Raw genomic sequence first — 20,750 nt, forward strand, 5'->3', positions numbered from 1 at the left:
TTATTAAAATAATAATATTACATATTTAAAATTAAAATAATAATATTGATAGTAATAATTAAAATAATAATGATGATTTTATTAAAATAATAATCTGACATTTAAAACTTCAGCTCACAAAACTACGAATGCAGCACACACAAACAATTAGGGCATCCAACTTGGAGCCTCCTTCCCTGGAGATCCAAGGCAAAAATGATTTTCCTAGAACTGATGGCTTATTTATGTTAGAGCAGCAGTATTTGGACAAGGCAAACGTTATCATTTTTACAACTACTCTCCTATAGTGCCCTTTAGGCTTGAGAGCTCCCTACTATTGTTAAGGTCAGAGGACAAGTTCATAAAACCTCTAAATCATACATAACAAGGCTTAAAAACCTAAGATCTATCATTTATTTTTTTTTTCCCCCTAGGCCTGTGCAGAAGAATCAAAGCACAGACAACGAGGGGCAGGAATAATGACCACATTAAAAAGGCTTCATCAGAAATTTATGAAGGAAAATTCTTCTTCTTTTTTTTTTTCTTCCCCCCTGGTTGTATATGAAGAGCCAAAAGACTTTTGTTTTTTTCCCTTGGAAACAAAAACAAACCCCAACAGCCAACAGAATTATTTTAAGACCTGACTCTTAAGATCTCAAGTAAATAAATTCTTTTTCCATCCTCTTTCTTTCTTTTCTTTTATTTTGATTTCGGAAGAAAAGGCCTATAATGTTTTATGAACAACCCCCTTTCAGTGAAACATTGTTTGGCTTAAATACTTCCAAAACTAATTCTCAGGAACAAGCACAACAGGTTTTTTTCTCTGTTTTGTTTCTTTTCAAGTAAAACATTTTATTTTCCCTGCCAGGTCAACTTGACTACTGATGTGTCCTTAATACCTCACCTGCAATGAGCACCATAAATATAGGGGGAAACAAGAGAAAATAAAGGCTTTGTCTTTTTGAATTCAATAAATGGGACCACGAGGAAAAAAAATATTACAGAATAATGGAGTGGGTGGGAGCTCTGCACAAAAACACTGGATCCAGGACCAAAAATTAAATGAGAGAACAAAACAAAGAAGGACATGAAAATCTTCTCTGCCCTAAAGACAGTAAAACCCACCCATTTATAGTGGGTGTGATAATGGGTATGGATTTTGTAACAAATGGTTTTGCCTGATGCACTGTATGTATATTATTATATACAGTAAATTTATTATATACTTGGTAAAACAGTGCAAATGCCTCACAAAACAGCTGTGTTGTATGAAATTATAAGCTTGAGATTTATATGAAATTATAAGCTTTTATAATAAATAATAATATATAATATTTATATATTATAATAAACTTCACTCAGCATCTTTTTTTCACCTGGAACTCAACAGTTCTCTGCATTTTCTAGACCATCAGGTTGCACATCAACAAATATAATCAGGCTCCACCTCGGCTGATCAGCATCAATCAGTGTCAATTAGGAACAAGTGTCTGAGAGACAAAATGTGACACTTCACACCCCACCCTGTCAAAGTGTCACATAAATACCCTGGAAGGAGGATAAATATATTTTGGCTTCGTTTCAGCCCCAAGCAGGACTTTATCCCAGCGCTGCGGGACCGGAACAAGCACAAAAAATCTGATTTATTTTTAATTTTCAATTTTTTAATTAATTTTGGTGAGGTTTTAGTGCAAAGGCAGGTCCTGCCTGTGTGCAGACATTACCTGTCCCTCTGCCACCGTCTCGGTGTCGATGATGGTGACGATCCCGGGCACCAGAGGGCTCCGGCGGAGGTTGCTGTGAGCCAAAATCTCCTCCTCGGTGGCTCCCGACGGCAACGTCCCCGTGAGCTGAGTGACCACCTTCCCAACCATGGTCAGCCCCGTCTTTATCGTCTGCCGAGAGGAAAACACCCAATAAATGACATTTTAGGGCTGCGTGGTGGATTTATCTGCATGAAATAAATGTGATGTATCGGCTGCGAACGGCTGGAGGAGGAACAGCTTGAAAAAATTTCACCTCAGTTTTGGAATTCAATTATTCCAAAGCATTCTTCAGAAAACAAACAAACAAACAAAAAAAAGAGTATTTTAATGTTTAAATTATTTTTAATATTTTAAGTATTTAGGCTTTTAGTTTCTTTAATTCTGTTTTGACTTCTTTCAAGAAGGATTAATAATCAGAAGGATTAATTAATCAATTAATCAGAAGGATTAAATGATGGGGCTGAGCTGGGTGTGTAGGAGGGCAGAGCTCACACAAAAACACTCTGAGATGCTGATCCTGACTGAGTTCTGTCTCCTGCACAAGTGCAAGAGATGGGATTTGGCCTTCCCTGGATCCGACACACCCGTTTGTTCCTTGGCAATTAAAGCCTTTTGCAGCCTGAAAACTGGGATCAAACCCAGGAAAATTAAAAATGCCCCTCTGAAGGTCCTGGAAAGCAGAACTTCATCCCCAACTGCACATCCCAGCACAAAGTTCTGGGACTTTCCAGGCTTCGCGTGTTTTCCAGACGTGGCTTTTGAAAACATTTTCACCGCCCCAGCTTTTATCAGCTAAAGATGCTGGAGATTTGTTTTTGTGTTGCTTTATTTTGTTTGGAGAAAGAGGGAGAGGAGACACAGTAGGAGAGATGAGGATTTAAAGACAAACAACCCCAGCTACAACTTTAAATATTTTTCTCCTTGAATCAAGGACTGCGCCCGGGTTTGCCTGTAAGAGAATCGAGCAGATTTATTAGGCAATATAAATAAGAAATAGCAAAAGAGATCAGAATGGAATGACACTGTAACAAGCCAATCCTTAACTAAAAAGACAAGCTAAGCTGCCTGCTAAATTGAAAAGGGGAAAAAAAAAAAAACAAGAGCGCCCAGATGCCAGGCTGCAAAAACCAAGAAGCGGCCGCAAATCAATAGCAACTGCTTTGTTTAGTGCTAAAATCTCGAACTGCAGTGATTAGAAAACACATTAGTGTTCATCAATTAGCAGCCAAACGTTTGTTTTAATAATTCATGGGCAATGAGTTGTCGGTGTTGCTGTCAGGAGAGCCCGGGCAGGGCCCAGGGCAGCAGGCGCCACACGGTATCGATGGCCAGGAAGGCTGATTAACCTCTGAGATGCCTCCGCTGATGGACTCACCCCATTACTGCTAATGGAGATACTTCCACTTCAAAATCGAGCCAGGCCTTGAGCACAGCGATGGCTTTTGGGGGTTTAAAGTCTTTAGTAATATCCTGCCATTTGTTTCTGATTATTTCTTTTTATACCCAGCGACGGGCGGAGAGTGGAATAAAACGAGGCAGAGGGATGAGAACTGTGACATAAAGCAGGGACTGAGGGGTGAGGGACAGACTAAAATAGCCACCACAGGGAGGGGGGGGCCAACTCTCCTCCCAAAAACTGACCAGGCAGGTTTTTTTGCAGTTCAAATGATTCATTTATAGTTTATCCAGCAGGAAGGAGAAATCAGGAAGCGCTGCGCGGCCAAGCGAAAAAAAGGCCAAAAACTCTGATTGACCTGTTTTAGGAAAATATCTTTAATATTTATACCTCGAGCGCTGGGATGACACAGTGCCAAGGAGAAATTTATAGCTCTCCAGGAAAAAAACGAACCCAAATGAATTCCTGCTCCCTGGACCAGGAATCCTGAGCAGTGGGTGTGCAGGGATGAGCCCATTAGCCCTGGAATATCAGTGGGAAGCCATTCCAGCCCCGACTGCCCCGTGCTCTTTGCCAAACTTCCCGGGTAATCTTTAACCTTTCCCATGCCATATCAGCTGTCCCTCCAGCCATTAGGACTAATGACCTTGCTCTCACATAAGCTGTTAGTCCTCATTAAGGAGTTATCAGGTAACAAGAGAAAACAGATGCAGCCTTTGCTAAAATCACTTTACCACTCCAGGATTAAAAGATACGGAGAAAGAATCGACCGAAGAAGTTATGAGGTGAGAAGGACTTGGTTTATAATTTGATGGGAGACATGTGACAACCAAATACATTTTAAATGAAATAGGTTAAAGTTTGCACTGTCCCAGCTCCTCTGTCACTGATGGGAACCTGCCAGTGAAGTTTGCTTATAAATAAAATTAAAATCCTTGATGCAGTTCCTTTTGTAAGCAATGATGCACATTGTGCAGACACACACATTATTTATAAGCTCACATGTACCCCATCTACTTAAAAACAGGACTGTTCACGTTCATTTAAATATAAAGAAATACATATATTTAATTAAAATAAATATATGCACTCATATCCCACTTAATTGAAGAATAACTGCAGCTTTAATTAGATGAAAAGAATTAAAATGCATCATTCGGTGCTTTTTAGGCTCTTTTGTTCCAACAAAGGCCTTGCATCCTTTTAGAGACAACACAATATATTACTCCTGTTTCTCATAATAAATGCATTTTATATGATTTATTTGCTGTCAAATGAAAAATCTATAGAAAGCAGGAAGATATCAAGAAGATCTGCCTTGGGTGTCAGCACAGTTGAGTCTCACAGTCAGTGTGAACAAAGTGAACATTCAATCAATTATAGATTCAAGTTCAAATCAAGTATTTGTGGAGCTCCACTTGAACACAAAGTGAGCTGGGACCAAAGTTCTCCTCAACAAGACACAGGGGGAAAAGAAACAAGAAGGTCTTTTCCTAATTCCCCTTCCTTGCTGCATCCAAAATGGATAAATATGGACAATTATAACAAAAAAAAATCACATTTGGATGCTTATCTCCAACCAAGCACCTGAACATTCTCCCATCAGCAACACCACTAGGTAATAATGGAGTTTGTTCTGAGAGTTAATCTACTTCCATCCTACTCCATCCAGCAGGATTGAAAAGAAACTTTATCCCATAAGGAACAATATTTTCATTTTTCCAAACGCATCAGTTTCTATCCTTGATAACAATGAACCTAAATGGGAATCTTGAGACATTTTCTATTCCCAGAAGTTTTCTGCTGGGTCAAATGATAGAAGTTATCAGAGTTTTTAGAATATGAACAGCAAGAAAAGCACCAAAGTGTGGAAAATCAGAGCTAGAGCTGGGAAAGATGAGTGTGTTTTCCTGCAGCAGCAGCAAGCAATGCTCCTGTGAGATGCATTTAAGGAGAAACAGCAAAAAGCTCAATTTTAAAAATAAAATCCTTCTGCAAATCAAATGGGAAGATGACACAAATGAATTCTTCATAGTGTCACCTGAATAACAAGAGTTCTGGCACCAGTAACAACCCAACCCAACAGGACCAATTTTGACCTTGGCATTCTGAGCCAAGAGGGACCTTCTGACTTGATTAGGGAGGAAATTCCTTTGCTGGAGCTCCCAGTGAGGACAAAGCCACTGTCACTACCAGGACATGTCTCCTCAAAGGGAAAACCATTAAAGTCAATATTCTGTGCTGCCACTGAGACGATCTCAGAGGCAACTGTCCCAAGTGGCCCTGCTGAAACCACTCTTTGCTCTCAGCTTTTATAGGAAGATCCTTTCACTTCCTTCAGGAAGAGACTGGAACCCAAACAGAGAACAGTCTGGAAGCCAAGAAAACCTGGCAAAACAAGAACTTTAATGGAACCACTTCTGAACCAAAAGGGGGAAAAAAAAGGAGTTCCACTTCCCAAAAAGCTGCTACCAAAGGGATGACAAACCCCTGCAGGCTGAGAGGACACAGCAGCAGGAGAGGCTCAGAAGTGATGGCTCACATAAGGGTGGAGTAAAGCTGGTGGTGAGGCAATGAGATGGACAAAGAGCACCAGATATTTGCCAGCAAGTCAGCACTGCAGTTATCAGAGCTGCAAACTCGCTGGATAACAAGCCAAGGCTCAATGAAATCACTGATAAATTAAACATTTCAGAATCGCAGTTGCGTTATTTGCGGGTAACAAATTAATACACTAAGGCTGAGACAGACTCAAGAGCCAAATGGTGCAAATATTTAAAAGTGTATCAGTATTAATCTTGTCTGTTACAGTAACAGTGAGGAGCACAAGCCATGTGCAAACACCAAGTAGTGCAGACACTGTGCCCTGGGGATTATCCCCTTTCCTGACTCTCACTGGGAGTTTATCTCCGTACAGAGGCGAACAATCTTTTCTTTCCTATGATTATAAACACATTTTATCTTCAGTATCTTACTCACATGATGCAATAGCACTACTTCAGTGTGATAAATTCAGCTTAACATGGGAATTTCTGGATTATGCTCCTTGGCTAGTGCAGCTCAGCAGGGAAGGTCATCAGCTGCAGTGATCTGTTTGGAGGATTTTACCACATCTGATCCAAACTGTGCCTGATCACACTAAGCCAGTCACTTCTTCAAACTTATCTCTGCTATAAAAAAGATGTTCATGATACTGAGATTGAAGGAGTTTGGGGAGATTTCCCCCCCACACACCTTTTTTTTTTCCACTCTGCTGATGGTGGAAGTAGACAGAGATGCAGCAAATCACAGCAGGAGAGGAGCAATTCCAGCTCCCCTCAACTATGTAAAAAACTGTGATTTTTCTCCTCCTCCAGCCACACTGGGATTGTGAGGGAAATATGTTTGTTTTTATGTTTTGTTTTTACATGAGCTGGCCTGCCCTGTGTCTCTCTTTGTGGCTTCTCCTAAGTGTTGTTTTCTCCAGTGACACTGAGCCCTCTGTCCTGTGCTGTCATTTCATTCCTATTATTAGGTTTGTTTTGTTGTGCATATCAGAAATGAAAAGGCTCGTGGTTACAGGGAAAGCTTCTAATCAGCACCGAGTTCACCAGGCAGTGCCAAAACTCACCCTGTGTGTGAGAAAAAGAAAATACTTGGCCAAATGTTGGAGCTGGGGGGGGACAGTTAAACAAAAGTTGTGCATACTCTGCCCTGGTTAAGAGTTTTCCAAGCCATGGTCTTCCTTTGGTATTAAGAAACCCGAGATATTTCTCTGAAAAAGGGGATATTGTAACATTTGAACCAAGAAAACGAGGCAATGGGACCTATATGTAAACAGTCATTAATAAGCTCTAACCTTCAAAGAAGGTGATTAATTAGCTCCAGGACTGCACTGTCATCCTTCAGAGAGATTAAAATGCACAGTGTGAGTGTGATGGGAGTCCAAGAAGCACCAAGCACTTGTAAAGTCACTTTTCACGATGCTAAAAGACCAATAATTCAAAATGTTGATAAACTTGGACCATTACGAGCAGCCATTACACAAACCCATTTTACTACGACTTCCCCCCCAATAGGAAGAGCTGCTTGCAATAAACAAAACTCTTAAAAAAAATCAGTTCAGGCCCGGGAATACTTTGTGGAACACTCTGTGGCTGCTCCCAGATCTGCAGGGTCGGGGAGCACGGGCACGGTGCTGATGCTTGCAGGGTTCTCCTCTCTGGGAAGGGAGGGGGGTGATGACACACACACAGCCCAATTCAGCAGGGAAACCTAATAATTATGTTCCACGAGAAGCAGATGATGGACTCACTTTGGCAGCACTAATGACTGTGGCAGTGTAAGACTGGATGTTGTCTCCACAGGCTCCACCACGGGATTGATGGCATCGGATCAGCTACGAGAAGAAAAGACAGCAACCAAGTAACTACTATTAAACTACACAAACCCATAAGCCATTACCAGAGCTCTTATTTATCATGTACAGTGGTGTGTGTGTGTGTTTTTTTTTCCCCTACAAATAGCAGAAAGCCCTGCTGAGACACTTAACCCCTTTTTATAATCTTCTGGGTGCCACCCAGACTGTCGCGTCCTCCCCTCCAGTTTTCAATTACCAGCTGAGTAGTCACTAAGAATTCATAAACTTTTGAAATGGTGGGATTTTTGGTCTGGCAGCGATACCACAAATAAATTTAAATAAATATAATCAAAAGCTTTAGCCGTGTATATGTAACATTAAATATCAGACATTCTAAGAATCCCGAGCGTGGCTTTTCCCCCCCTCCTCCTCTTTAGGAGCAAAGAGATGACAAAGGAAAAAGAGCTGCTTGAAACTTTACATTAAATAGATTAAAGGAAATGTACACAAAAAAATATATATATTTTGCCTTCCTGCAAAATTAATAAATCAAAACAAGACTCTTGTACCTGCCATCAGCCTACAAAAGGTTCTGCCTTTGAACCCTAAATAACAATAGAATCTGTGCTTCTGACCAAATAAAATGATAAAAAACTATGGGTATTTGTTGCTTGCACACAGAAAATGTTGCCTGTTTGACTGTTTGAGCTAAAGAAAATTAAAAATCACTATAAGATGGATTTGTTTCTACAGGCTTTTCTGCCTTAAGTATCTAAATAAAAACAGCTAAACTAGGGAGAAAGGGGAAGCCCACAGGGAATTTACCTGGGAACACACAAACCATTTAAATTCCCTTTGTGATGTAATTCTTTTGCTGATCAGTGACTTATATTTTGTCAGCAAAATGCAGCTTTTTAAATCCCAGGCTGACTGGTTAAGTTTTACAGCACCAGGCAGGCGTGGCATTGAGGGAAAGGCAGGCCTGGATTTGGGAAGGAATCGGTTGTGCTGGGAAAGGTGTAACAACAAAATGCATTTCTAAAGTCTGCCTCTGATAATTCCTGGCTCAGTTCTAGAAACAGCTACTCCACTCACACAGGTGGAAGGGAGGAAAAAAAATCTGCTTTGAAATAAAAAATAAGACTTTAGAAGCTGAATTTAGACTTTTCAATACACTTAAAATACACGATCACGCCTCTGGCCCAGGGCTGGGTAAAAGGAGTGATCATTTCTTTGCTTGGGATCTGTTTTCTTTGCCTCTAGAAACAAGAACAATTATTTAAACATTTTCTTTTTTTTCCTGAAGCTTAATATTTCCAACAAAGATATTCAAAAGTGGGTATTTTGATGCTATTTTCTGCATTGCTGTGTTGTTTCACACAAATTCACTGGCTCTTTCCAGACTCAGTCCCCCCCAAAAACAGAATTTGCCTTCAGAAGTGTCTATAACCAAGTGCTTTAAACTTTTCAAGCACAAAAGGGGTTGGTTATTGAGTTACCTCACTGAAAACACACGTTGAGGGCTGTCTTCTCTGCCTCCACATATTTATGCCTTCCAAGTTCATGGGCATTAATCAAACGTGCACAGTAAATATATGATATATAAAAATACATATTAGGTCTGTCATTTTAATGCAACTCCTCTTACAGACCTTTTTCACATACCTTTTTCCTGAGACTTTTTCTTTTTTCCCCCCCATATATACAAAAATCTAGAATGAAATCCAGAAGTATTCTTTGCAATTAAACCTTCCCTTACCTTATTTTCTGCATAAGCAAGCCAACGGCTCCCGAGGGCAATAGGATTCATGTTTGGCCCTGGACAAGGATAGCAGCCTGCAAAGTTGGAAAAGGGAACATTAAGAAATATCTTAATGACTTCTCCCAAAGAATTCTTATTTATTGCCAAGAAAACAAAAAAAGTCTAAACAAACCTCTTTTGGGTTGCTAATATCACTCAGTGGATGCTTGCATTTTTGTTCCTTGAGATAAGGCTGTGGTTAGATGAGCTATTCTGAACATTTAATTATGTGTAAATAATGATTTCTCCTTATGTTTGCATTTTTAGTGCCATTTTGATACAGTGGGGTGAGGGGATATTGAAGTTTGACCCGACTGGTTCTGTATCTTCACGTTTTAATTCATTTTATTTGATTGCCATTTTTCTGTTGCTGAGCAGTTCGCTCACTTCAAGCTCTTCTAGATTTTTTGTTGTATGAAAGGGTGCACTGTGCTTTTGGGTTTGGTTTTAATAATTCTACAGAGAAGCCCTCAGCCTTTCAAAATGCTTTTGGTTTTGATTTTAACAATTTTATATACAAGCCCTCAGCCTCCCACTATACTTTTGCACACACTTAACTTTACACAGTGAGAGAATTTGTAATTCATTTAAAATCAGTGGCCACTTTTCCATTTTTCACCTGCTTTCCATTACCTTTACATTGTCATTAAAAACAGATACATACACAGATAAAGATCAGCCTAAAATAGAGAATTATTCCTGAGGATTAAAAGGTGAAAACACCTATATGTGAAAATAGTTATGAATGAAAATATGGCAAGGCTTAAAATAAATCAGGCCCACGTGAAATGGCATTAAATAAATAAAGTGTAAAAAATACACATTTTTAATGAAATTTTATAAATAAAATATTTTTATAAATAAAAAATTTAAAATTAATTTATATTTAAAAACCATATTTTTACATTAAAAAAGGGGAGAGAGAAAATGAGGGAAAGGAGACTATCAAGCAAGTGGTTAATCTCAGTTTTCAACAGCCAATTTAGTAATCTAAATTCTCTCATGGATTGCCCAAGATTTGCTCACAATATTTAAAATCTTATAGACGTTTGTGTGTGATTTAAAGGAGCCCTGGGCAGCTGGTCCTGTGTCACATCTGAAGGAGTGCTGGGATCAGGGGAAAAACAGCATTTTAGGAGAACACACATAACACACAACTGCAGCTTATTCTGAAAAATCCTAAAAAAAAAAAAAATTAAAAATACAACACAATAAAAGCTAAGCTTTTATTGCCCCAAAATCTTCTGTATCAGACCCTGACACTGCTCTGCCAAAGCACAGGGAGAAAAGGCAAATTGATCCTGGCAAAACTCCTGACTTTGTGAACAGGCCCCAAAAAAGTCCAGAGGGTTTGCTGAGGGGAACAGGACTTTTATAAGAGGAATGGCTTTATTTTCAGTGCTTGCAGAGCAGTGGCAAAGGTTTGTGGGAGGGTGTTATAACAGGTTTAAATTGACTTTTGACAACGCTTTGGGTTTGTTCCGCCGGGCCCGCGCAGGCCCCGCCGCCACAGAGACAAACCAGCTCTGGATTTCATTTTTCACTGAGGGCACTGCAAAATTTGAAAGATCATTTCAGAGGTCATAAAGCAGAGGGAAGGAGAGAAAGCAGCAATTCATCCAATCAAACCCATCTCGGGCCGGGAAAAGCAAAAACCAAAGCGAGCGTTTCGCGAGGCCTCATCGCCGGCCCGATCTCGGGAAGGGAAACGGGTTCTGAAGAGATGATGCCACAATTGTTATTGCCTTCCAGAAGGGCATAAAATGTGGGCAGCCAGAGCCTCTTAAGGAACAAAGCAAGTAAAAAAAAAAAGGTTGTAAATACAACCCTGGGTTGTAAACACAAAACGTGTTCTTCCGATGACATTATAGATCAGGACCGGCGAGGTTTTAATGCCGACTTCTGCCTCGGCAGCTCTGATCTGAGTCAGTAAAGGCATTCAGGTCCCCCACATCTTTTTGTCTTCCTTTTTACGGATAAAATATAGCACTAAAAGCTGCCAGATGATGACCCTCATCATGTAAATCTCTACAGTGACTTTAGAATCAGGGACTTGTGTTTCCCAAACTCTGCAATATCCCTACAGGAGAAAACCAAAGGAGTCTCAGCAATTCAACAACTCACAGCAAAAAAATGAGTCTTGCTTGGAAAAGGGAGCTGTTCTCAAACACTTCAGTGAACTGAAGTAAATGAAGAACTACAAAAAAGCATCCTTCCCATCAAAAATGGATCATATAATAGAAGAGTTACTTGGGAAAGCTGGGACTGCCCTCCCCAAACCCACTGGTGGTGGTTTGTTCCATGAACTGGGCTCAGTCAATCAGACTCCACACACAAATCAGCCAATTCTAAGAATAAACTCCACAGAGGTCAACAATTCAGCTCGGTCCTAAACTCTACTCTCCAACACGAAAAACAGCGTAAAAAAAGAGCCATTTCCTCCCTTTCTTTTCTTTGCAAGTCTCTGCATTTCGGAGAGCGAGCACGAGGGATAAACAAAGGGTTATACTCGATGGGAAGGAAAAGCAAACTGTTTTTCTGCTTTCCAAAAAAACAGCTGGAGTCAGCAGAACATCATCTCCAAGGCAGAAGAAAAGGCAGACACAGCGTGACCCACCGAGCTGGGCCATCCAACCCTCACCAGCCTCACTCTCTTAAAGATTAACTTCTATTTCTACTGAACTTCAAAAACAACAGAGGAAAAGGCCATTCCAAGCAGCAACAGCAGCAACTTCGGCCTGTTTACAATAGGAATGAACATAATGAGAATGCAGAACTAACTGTCAAGGAGACCAAAGTTTCCAAGTTTTAATGACAGCATGGAGAGGTCATCCAAGAAAGGATGGCTGAGGGAAAGTCCTTCCAAAAGTGCAGCAAACCAAGCAAGCACTCAAAAACATCTGAGCTTAAAGCTGTAGTGGGCCTATCACCCCCAAAATATGGGTGAAAACCTACTGGGAATGACAAGGTTTTGAGCACACAGCCAGTCTCTCCCTCTAAATGCACGTGAAAAAAAAAGTAGAAAAACTGCAGTTTGAAAATCAGAATGGAAGTGCAAGTTTTTCTGCTGATTTGGCCAAAAATTCCAACTGGTGCTGGCCTAGGAGTACAAAACAGGCTCCCTCCAAACAAGGACTTGCCTAAGAGCACCCTGGGACCTCAGATCCTGTGCCTTGGTTTTCCCATTTCCAAGACACACATTTTACCTACACCAAAACAGTATCACAGATAAATTCTTTACTGTTATAGTTTCTTTGTTTCTTCCCTTTTTTGAATAGCAAAGTTATAAAATGATCATCTGAAATTGGATTGTTATAATTGGATTCAAAGATGCTTTTAACATCTTTGCTGCTCTGCTGATTTTATATATTTGGTTTTACTGAGAATACAGGAATGTCAGAAGTTACAGTTCTCCAAAGAGCTACACAAATATTTGTTTAGTGAGTGAGCAAAGAGAAGGCACATTTATTTTACATTATTTTTCAATTACTACTCTTGTGCTAATTATGAAAATCCCTACCACCCTCTGGAAATTCATATCCATAAGCCAACAATAAACCAAATGGCAACTCTCAGGTGTGATGACCATGACACTGGGATGGGAGACAGTCAGCAAACACCAGGAATGCTGGGGAAGGCAGACTCCAAAAGGAGTTAACTCATTTAAACCAAAATTATTTATCTTTAATCATCCAAGGGACTCGCTGGATATCACTAAAAATCAGTGAAGCAGTGACATGGTGTATTTTTAAATAAACAGCTCCAAGAACCCACTAAAGCTGTGCTGCTTCTCTAATAATCAACGTGTAATCCTTGCCTGGGCCTTACAAAACACACAGCACTCCCCAGGAATGGAATTACACAACTCCATCCTCAAGAACTGCACTCCAGAAAGCAGATCCATGAGGGGGAGCACAGAGAAGGAATATACAATAAATAACTGCTACAGTGATACTGCTGTAGCAAAAGCATTGTTTATTCCAAGGAAAACAAATCATAAAAGTTGTTTTATCTAATATTTTTTGTTGGGTTGTTTTTTGGTTTTGTTTTGTTTTTTTTTTTAGCAAACCAATTTTTTTGTTTGTTTATAAACTGTATAAAGTAATATTGTTTATAAATTCCTCTGGGTCCCTCCTAGATGAAAGGCCCTGTGTAAATGTTATTCCTCTCACCCTGTCACACACTTTCCAAAACTCTTCTATTGTTCTTGTACTTCCTTCTGTTCAAGCATCACCCATAAAATGGGTGGGAGAAGGAGATGAGCTTTAAGGTCCCTTCCAATCCAAACCATTCCATGATTTTGTGCTATCCTGGAGCAGAAGAACTGAATTCCCTCACACAAAAGATTGTGGAAGTACCACAGATTTTTTTTTAAATTATCATCATCATTATTATTAGCATTATTACCATTACTAGCATTATTATAGCTATTATTGTTGTTGCTATTATTATTATTTTCACTACAGAGATATTTTTAGTACTTCCCTGTCCTCTCTATCAGGGCAGTTTTAAGCATCTGGACTTTGATGATCCCACTGTGTCCCCTCCAGCTCAGGATATTCTATGATTTTACTGTTACTCCAAAGGTCCAAGACCAATCCCAGAGCTTTAACCAAAAATACCCTTAATGTTCCTTAGGTCTGGCTGTTTAATTTAGCACAAATTCGACTGATTTCAGGACAATGTTTAATCTCAGGTTCACTTTTTTTTGTTCAGAGCCTCGGACAGTGATAAATAGCAACGTTAGCACTGAGGTTGCTGTTCCTGGGCAGGACAATGTGAGTGAGATGGCTTTGTTTGGCCTTTAACATTAAGGATTTGGGTGCTTTAGATAAAAATAACTTGTCTAGAAACAAACAGCACTTCCTGTTTTACATGTAATTTTTACAACTGTCAAAGCCAGGAGATGTGACAGATTCACATCTTGGGGACTCGATGCAGTTTTTGTGTTGTGTTTCTATTTTCCTGCAATGTAGCAAAACCTCCTGTGAGCAACCAAGTCATTGGTTTCCATAAATCTGCCCTAAAAAACCCTTCAGAAAGTCTTTCAAACATCATCCTGGAATGGTGAGACACCGGTTCCCACAGCCAGGAAGAAACACTCTTATAAATAAAACGCTGTTAAAAAGTAAAAGCGAGATCAAATCAACATTTCTCAGGCAAGGGACATAAAAATGACATGAAGGGTTCTGTGTTCATATATATGAGTGTGTATAAAGATAAAAAGTGTTTAAATTCACAGGGACACACTCGGCTCCTCTTCACTGATCAAGAAAATACTGTGACTCAGGAGCTGTTCCCCACCTGCCTCCAGGACTTTCCATCTCCCCCACAGACACAGGAATCCTGGCAATGATTATCCCAATTATTCTGTGTGGGATAACCAGGATAAATGCCACTCACTGGGCACAGCTGAGGAGGGAGATGTACACTCAGAACTTCCTCAAGAACGTGACTCTTCAGCCATTAAACCTTTTCATAAGAGGTCCAGTGGTTTTCTCTTCAAAGCAAAGAGCTCAAACTGCTCCCTGGGAGCCCTTCAGGGAAAGGAATTCTACCAGAAATGCCCCAAAAAGATGATTTCCAGACAAACTGAAACCACCCAGTGGGAATGTCAGTGCAAACAGCAACACCAAGTCCAAATTAGAGCATCCAACACCCTTTGAAACAGCAACACCAAGTCCAAATTAGAGCATCCAACACCCTTTGCTTTGGGGTTTTTCCTTTCCTTGGAGGGGTGCATCCAATATCCACCCAATAACTTCAGGCCTGTGGTTGGGTGAGCCTTTGGAGACCCTTCCACACAGTGAAATACTCTGACTAAAATCTGGAAAATTACCTCTCAGGGCCCTAAGCAGCATCAATAGAAATGTGGTGCCAGTTAATGGCTGCAATAACTGTCTCCATCCCTGGGGAATGATGGATGGAGGATTTATCAATATGAGGAGTGGAAGGGCCAGAGAACCTGAGCAGGCTCTCGTTATCAGCCCCAGAGATGATGCCACATGCATGATGTTATCTGGGGTGAGCTTTAGCCAGGGCCCAGGGGGTGGGAAGGATATTCTTCACGGAGAAAGTGTCCATCAGGCCACATTCAGAACCATCAGCGCTCACTCAGGAAGCAGTTTTGGAGATGGGTTGAGGGAGCACTGATGGAATAGAAATCAATGAAATTCAGCTTTTCTGCAGCTATTGTTCAGAGCAAAGGAGGGGGGAGGAAGCCTCTGCATCACTCTGGTTTCTGATCACGTGCAGAGTTCAGAAAAGGCTCTGAAATGAACCACAATAAAACCCTTAATTATTAAAAAAAATCTATTTTAAATCCACACCTTGACACTCACAACTAGGAAACACTTTCTGATCAAAAGCATCAAATGAATTTCTTTTTTAGTTTGGCCACGGGAGCACTTAAACCAGTGCAGGATGTGAAGTTACTGCTTGGCTTCATCCTCCCTTTGGAGCAAGGCCTTTCCTAGGGAAAAGGATCTGGGAGAACAGTGATGGTGGAAGTCACTGCCACAGGCTCTCTGCAGACCCACGCTCTGCCTTCCCATTTAAAAATCACAACACCCCACAGGGTAGATTATGGGATATCCTGGTCATTTTTCCACAATGGCTCCAGTATGTTTTTCCCTCCACCTGCCTTAAATCCCCTCAGCCAAGGCTGGAGCACCTGTACCCCGAGGTTCTGTTACAAAAGGCACAAATAAAACCTGCTGGATCTCAGCCAGCCCAGTCAAATCAGCTCATTTCCATCTAATCCCAAGCAGAGGGGAAAAGAAAGGTTAGTACTATGTCAAATTTGCTCCAGAAAAAAAAAGCAGGAAATGCAGGAGCTAAACATTCCAACGGCAGCACGAACTCGCCCGTGTTCTACATCCTGAATATTTTATGGTGTATTTATTGTAACAATATATTAAGCTACACGTTCAACCACAAAAAAACACCCAAAAAACAGAAAGACAAACACTCCTCACGTGCAAGGCAGCTGCATTAGCATTTCTGAGGGACTTCAGAATTCCTGACACTGCTTTTAATTGTACCTTCTGCAGTTGATTTCTGCGTGTAGTCAACAAAACAGAGCAGAGCTTCTGTTGGATGTTTGCCTTTGAGCTGCCTCAGGGAGGTTCCAAGGCTCCCACACCACAGGGTTGGTTCTGATGGAAGATGTGATTTCCACATCCCAACCAAACTGGCTTCAAAAATAAGATTTTTTTTTTCCTACAGTGGTTTAAACAGTAAAAAAAAAAAAGTCTTCAAAGAGCCAGTGATCCTCATTAATATTTTTGACCTTTTAGGACCAAAAGCAGTCAAATATCACAGCTGAGAATCCTCTTCATGCCGAGAAATTCCCTGGGCAGGCGGTGACATTGTCACAGCCACTGTCCAGCTGAGGTGACCAGGGGGACTCCAGCTGCTCCTCAGGCTGTCCTGAGGAGCAGGGATGCTCCAAGAATAGCAACAAAAGAGTTTAAAAGACCTTTTCCTGAGCTTCCTATTCAGGGATTTCTACTTTTTCAATTTAAACTGGCGCTGTCTCGTAATAAATTTTTTTTTTAAAAAAAAGGCAGCAAGAGAAGCCCAGTTGTGGCCAGTTGGCTGCCTCCCAAAAATCCCTGCAGCTCATTTACATCCCAGCACAGTAACTTAAGCCTTTAAAGATCCACTCTCAGGTGGAGGAGATTTCAGCACATGAAATGGGGAAAGCTCAGACAAAAGCTTTGCTGCAGCCCCGGCGTGTCGGGGCACAACACCCACCCTGGGAACCCAGGGAGCTGCAGAACCCTGGGCACAGCTCCCAAAATCCCAGTTATCCAGGGAAAAAGCACCTGGAGTTGCCCACTCACCGGGGCACAGGTCGCTGTGGGGCTGGGAGGGGCCGGGATGGTCCAAAACACCCCAAAAATCAAATTTGGGACCCCAGAACTGCAACAAAGTTGGAGAAAATCTTGAGTTTCTCATATTAAAAATGCAGCAAAGCTTGAGAAATACACTGATTAGGAAGTTGGGATTTTTTAACTCATTTGCTCCTTATCTCCCAAAGTTTTATTTTGTCCTCTTTAAGTTCCACTGCTGTTCCATTAAAAATGCACTGCAAATCAAAGTCAGGGTAAGGAATAGGATTACCCTGTTCCTCAAAATACAGGTCAGTAAATTAATGTCTTTACCCTGTTCCTCAAAATACAAGTCAGTGAATTAATGTCTAAAAACAACTGCAGTATCTTAAAAAAAAAAAATCCACAACAAAGTAACTGGAACGAAAAAAGCACCAAAATTCTCAAAATACACATTTAACTGAGGGTTTTTTTTTTTTACTTTTGATTCAAAATAAAGCAAGGTTGGTACCCTAATTCTCATTCCAAGAGGAGGAAGGAATAGAAGGACACAAATAAGTCTTTTCCCACTTGGTTCCTGTCACTGAGACCCAGCAGATTTCCAGGATCTTCCATCCATGGACAGGAAGAACCTGACACCTATTGGCAACTTTAATATTACTGCAGAAAGCTGCTTTCCCTCAAACTTCTCCCAATGAGATCTTCCTATAAATACACAGATAACACAAAGAGATAATTTAGAACATTTCCAATTGTGACTGAAAATATGTCCAGAAAAATTCACACTCTCCTTTGGAACAATAAAACTCCGACCTTTCCAAATAAATCATGAGCTGATGGAGCTTTGGGGCCTGGTAAAGTAAGGACACATTAAAAAAAAAACAAAACAAAACAAACAATGTACCTGGGGCTAAAGAACAACCAAAAATGAACAGTGGATGAGGTTTTAATTGCTGCTTATGTGGATAATCTGAAATTCCAGTCCTGAGGCTTCTACATGTATTTGTACAGAATGAACAAAAGAATTCCTCAGCTGCTTCTGGATGTGCTAAATTGATAATTAATAATTTAAAACAGCGAGAAATCAGTCACAGATATAGAATATATAAATATATAGAATATATATATTATATATATATAAAGATATATAAATATTTATGGAATATTTCTATAAATATAGAAAGGAGATGAGGATTCAAAGAGTAACATTTTGGGGCCTTCTGAAGCAGGAGATTTCCTGAAACTCCAAAGGAAGACAAAGAGACCTGCCTTGAGGATTCAGAAATAAAACAAAGCACAGAACAATCAGTTTTCTTTTTTTTAGGAAAAAAAGAAAGTAAGTTTTGTTGTTTTTTTTTTTTACATACTGGTGACGAAGAACTTTTTGGTGAAGGTGCAGCTGTCAAAGGCAGCGATTTTCTCCTGCAGGACCACGACCAGGATCCTGCAAACACAGAAACGGGCTTCAAACATTAAATGCATTGGCTTAAAGATTCAATATCTAAATGTAATTATTTCAAAAGCATCAATAGAAACTCTGCAGTGATGAAGTGCCACGGTACCAACCCCTGGCAGTTATTGAGGGTTCTCTCCCCTCCCGACCTTCACTTCAGGAAGCACAACAGATCTGATGCCCAGCAACACACAGCACATTTATGATCTGCCTCCTGCTGTAAAAGCTCCATTAAAAAACAAAGAATGGGATTGCAAAAAAAAAACAACCCTGAATTACTTTCACTGACTCGAATAACAATCAAATCAGGAGCTAAATTTGAAATAATCCCATTGCCCGTCTCGCTGTGAATTTATTAAACCATTTCATTTACTAAGAGCAGGGGAGGGTTTAATACCAAGAACATCAGCACACAAACACAGCTGAGAGAAGCAGAACTTGTGTCAATAAGCAAAATTACAGGTGTATGTTTATGTATTTGCTTGTTCATGACACACTTGTATTGTAAAATACCTGCTCATCACCTGAACTAAAGAGCAAAAACTATGCAGGGAACACTTTGCTGCCTAAAAAATTGAGGCCAAAGATGCAGATGTGGAAGCTTTATAACCAGGATACACCTTCTCCCACACTGAGAACATCCCCAAACCAAGTTTTTAAACTCTTGTGTGACAGGCTGGAATAAACCACGTCTTATTCTTGCTTATTTGTATTATCCACCTGCCTTGCTGAAGGACCATCAGTTCTGGCAGCAAAGGGGTATTTCCAAAGGAAAGCAGGAATTTTTTCCCTCAGTGCTTTCCCTCTAAGCCAGGGATGGGATTGCACCACGTCCTCCTGAGGACAGGTAGGGACCAACCCAGGAACACGGAGCGAGAGGAGCACCAACGTCAGCACCACGGGCTGGGAGCAGAGTCCCTGCCCCAAATCCCACCAGCAGTGCCAAGGGATCAGCCAGATCCTCCCACAGGGATCCTGGCACTCCTCTTCTGCCTTAAAAACCACCAGGGGGTTCAGTTTTGGGCGTGTCTGGCAGAGATGTGAATTTAAAATTAACTCAGACAAAACCGAACTCGTGATTCCGTGGGCACAAGATTCTGTCTGAGCTCTGGGATCCTCGGCCTGCAGAGCTGTTTGCTCTCCATCCCAACTGAGAGATGCAGCTTTATTATTTGACTCACTGGAACACCATTCCCTGCAAACCACAGGCTGCACACCAGGAATGCTCTGGGCAGGAAGGCAGAGCCTGACAGAACAACGGAGCATAAACTCCTTAGTGCTGGTTAAACTCTCCATGATCCCATTTCTCCAGCTGTAGGTGGATGATCAAGGATTTCAATGATTCCTGCTCACCCTGAAAGGAGCTTAAATGATTTCAGATGCAAAATGGCCTGAGCTCCTTAAACAAAAGCCATTGGGAGATCCCAGCTGAAATATTCCTTGAGAAATGCAGAACCAAAGCTGTGCTTACAGGAAAGACAGAATAATTGTATTTATTATTGAAATTTTTCGTGCCCTAACACAGAAGCAATGCAGAATAACCCCCTCCTTACCTCTTGTTGCAGTGGAGGTCATAAATGGGAGTTTTGAACTGGATGGACTTGACCATCTCTCCTGTTCTCAGGGAATACAGATCCACACAGCAGTAGGGAGGGCTGGTGCTGAAAGGAATTTAAAGAAAAAAAAAAGAGATTTTAATGGAAATAAGGTTATTTCAAAAATTGCTTTTGAATTATTTCAGCCTCCTTATATTGCTGAAGGAAAAAAAAAATCACAGAATCATTAGGTTTGGAAAAGACCTCCAAGACCATCAAGTCCAAACCTTGACCCAAAGTTGGACTTGTAATTACAGCAACCCAAGGAGAAATGCTGGAGAACAAAGGGTCAACATAAGCCTTCTACAGAGGGAAGGTCTGCTGAAAACTGAATTATGATCTCCACGATGGTCATGAACCTTTATTGTGCAACCACTGATCAAACACATGATTCCTCCTGCCACAGGGAAGACTTGGGAACAGCAGCAAAATACAAGCCAGGAAATTTTAGACAACATTCCAGTTAAAAACTACTCCAGAGAGCAACACTGTCCTCCAGGGAGGAATTCCTTCACCCCCATGGTTTGGTTTGATAGAGGCACATCACCCAGAACTCACATCACCCAGAACTCACATCACCCAGAAC

The 20,750-nt window shown here is 40.8% G+C and overlaps 1 protein-coding gene across 11 annotated transcripts in view; it reads right to left on the reverse strand.

The window, feature by feature from the left end:
- The window catches only part of BCAS3 (BCAS3, microtubule associated cell migration factor), a 318,264-nt gene that overhangs the window by 261,362 nt on the left and 36,152 nt on the right, over nucleotides 1–20,750 (reverse strand). For all 11 annotated transcript variants that reach the window (XM_027698677.1, XM_027698675.1, XM_027698676.1 and 8 more), the window contains 5 exons: nucleotides 20,123–20,230; nucleotides 18,484–18,560; nucleotides 9,240–9,316; nucleotides 7,436–7,519; nucleotides 1,704–1,874 (listed from right to left, as the gene is read on the reverse strand). In XM_027698677.1, the coding sequence (XP_027554478.1) occupies nucleotides 1,704–1,874; nucleotides 7,436–7,519; nucleotides 9,240–9,316; nucleotides 18,484–18,560; nucleotides 20,123–20,230 (517 nt within the window). The remainder of the gene's footprint in view (nucleotides 1–1,703; nucleotides 1,875–7,435; nucleotides 7,520–9,239; nucleotides 9,317–18,483; nucleotides 18,561–20,122; nucleotides 20,231–20,750) is intronic.

Source organism: Neopelma chrysocephalum, unplaced genomic scaffold (genome assembly GCF_003984885.1).
Source record: "Neopelma chrysocephalum unplaced genomic scaffold, ASM398488v2 Primary Assembly neopelma1_132, whole genome shotgun sequence".
NCBI classification, from domain to species: domain Eukaryota; kingdom Metazoa; phylum Chordata; class Aves; order Passeriformes; family Pipridae; genus Neopelma; species Neopelma chrysocephalum.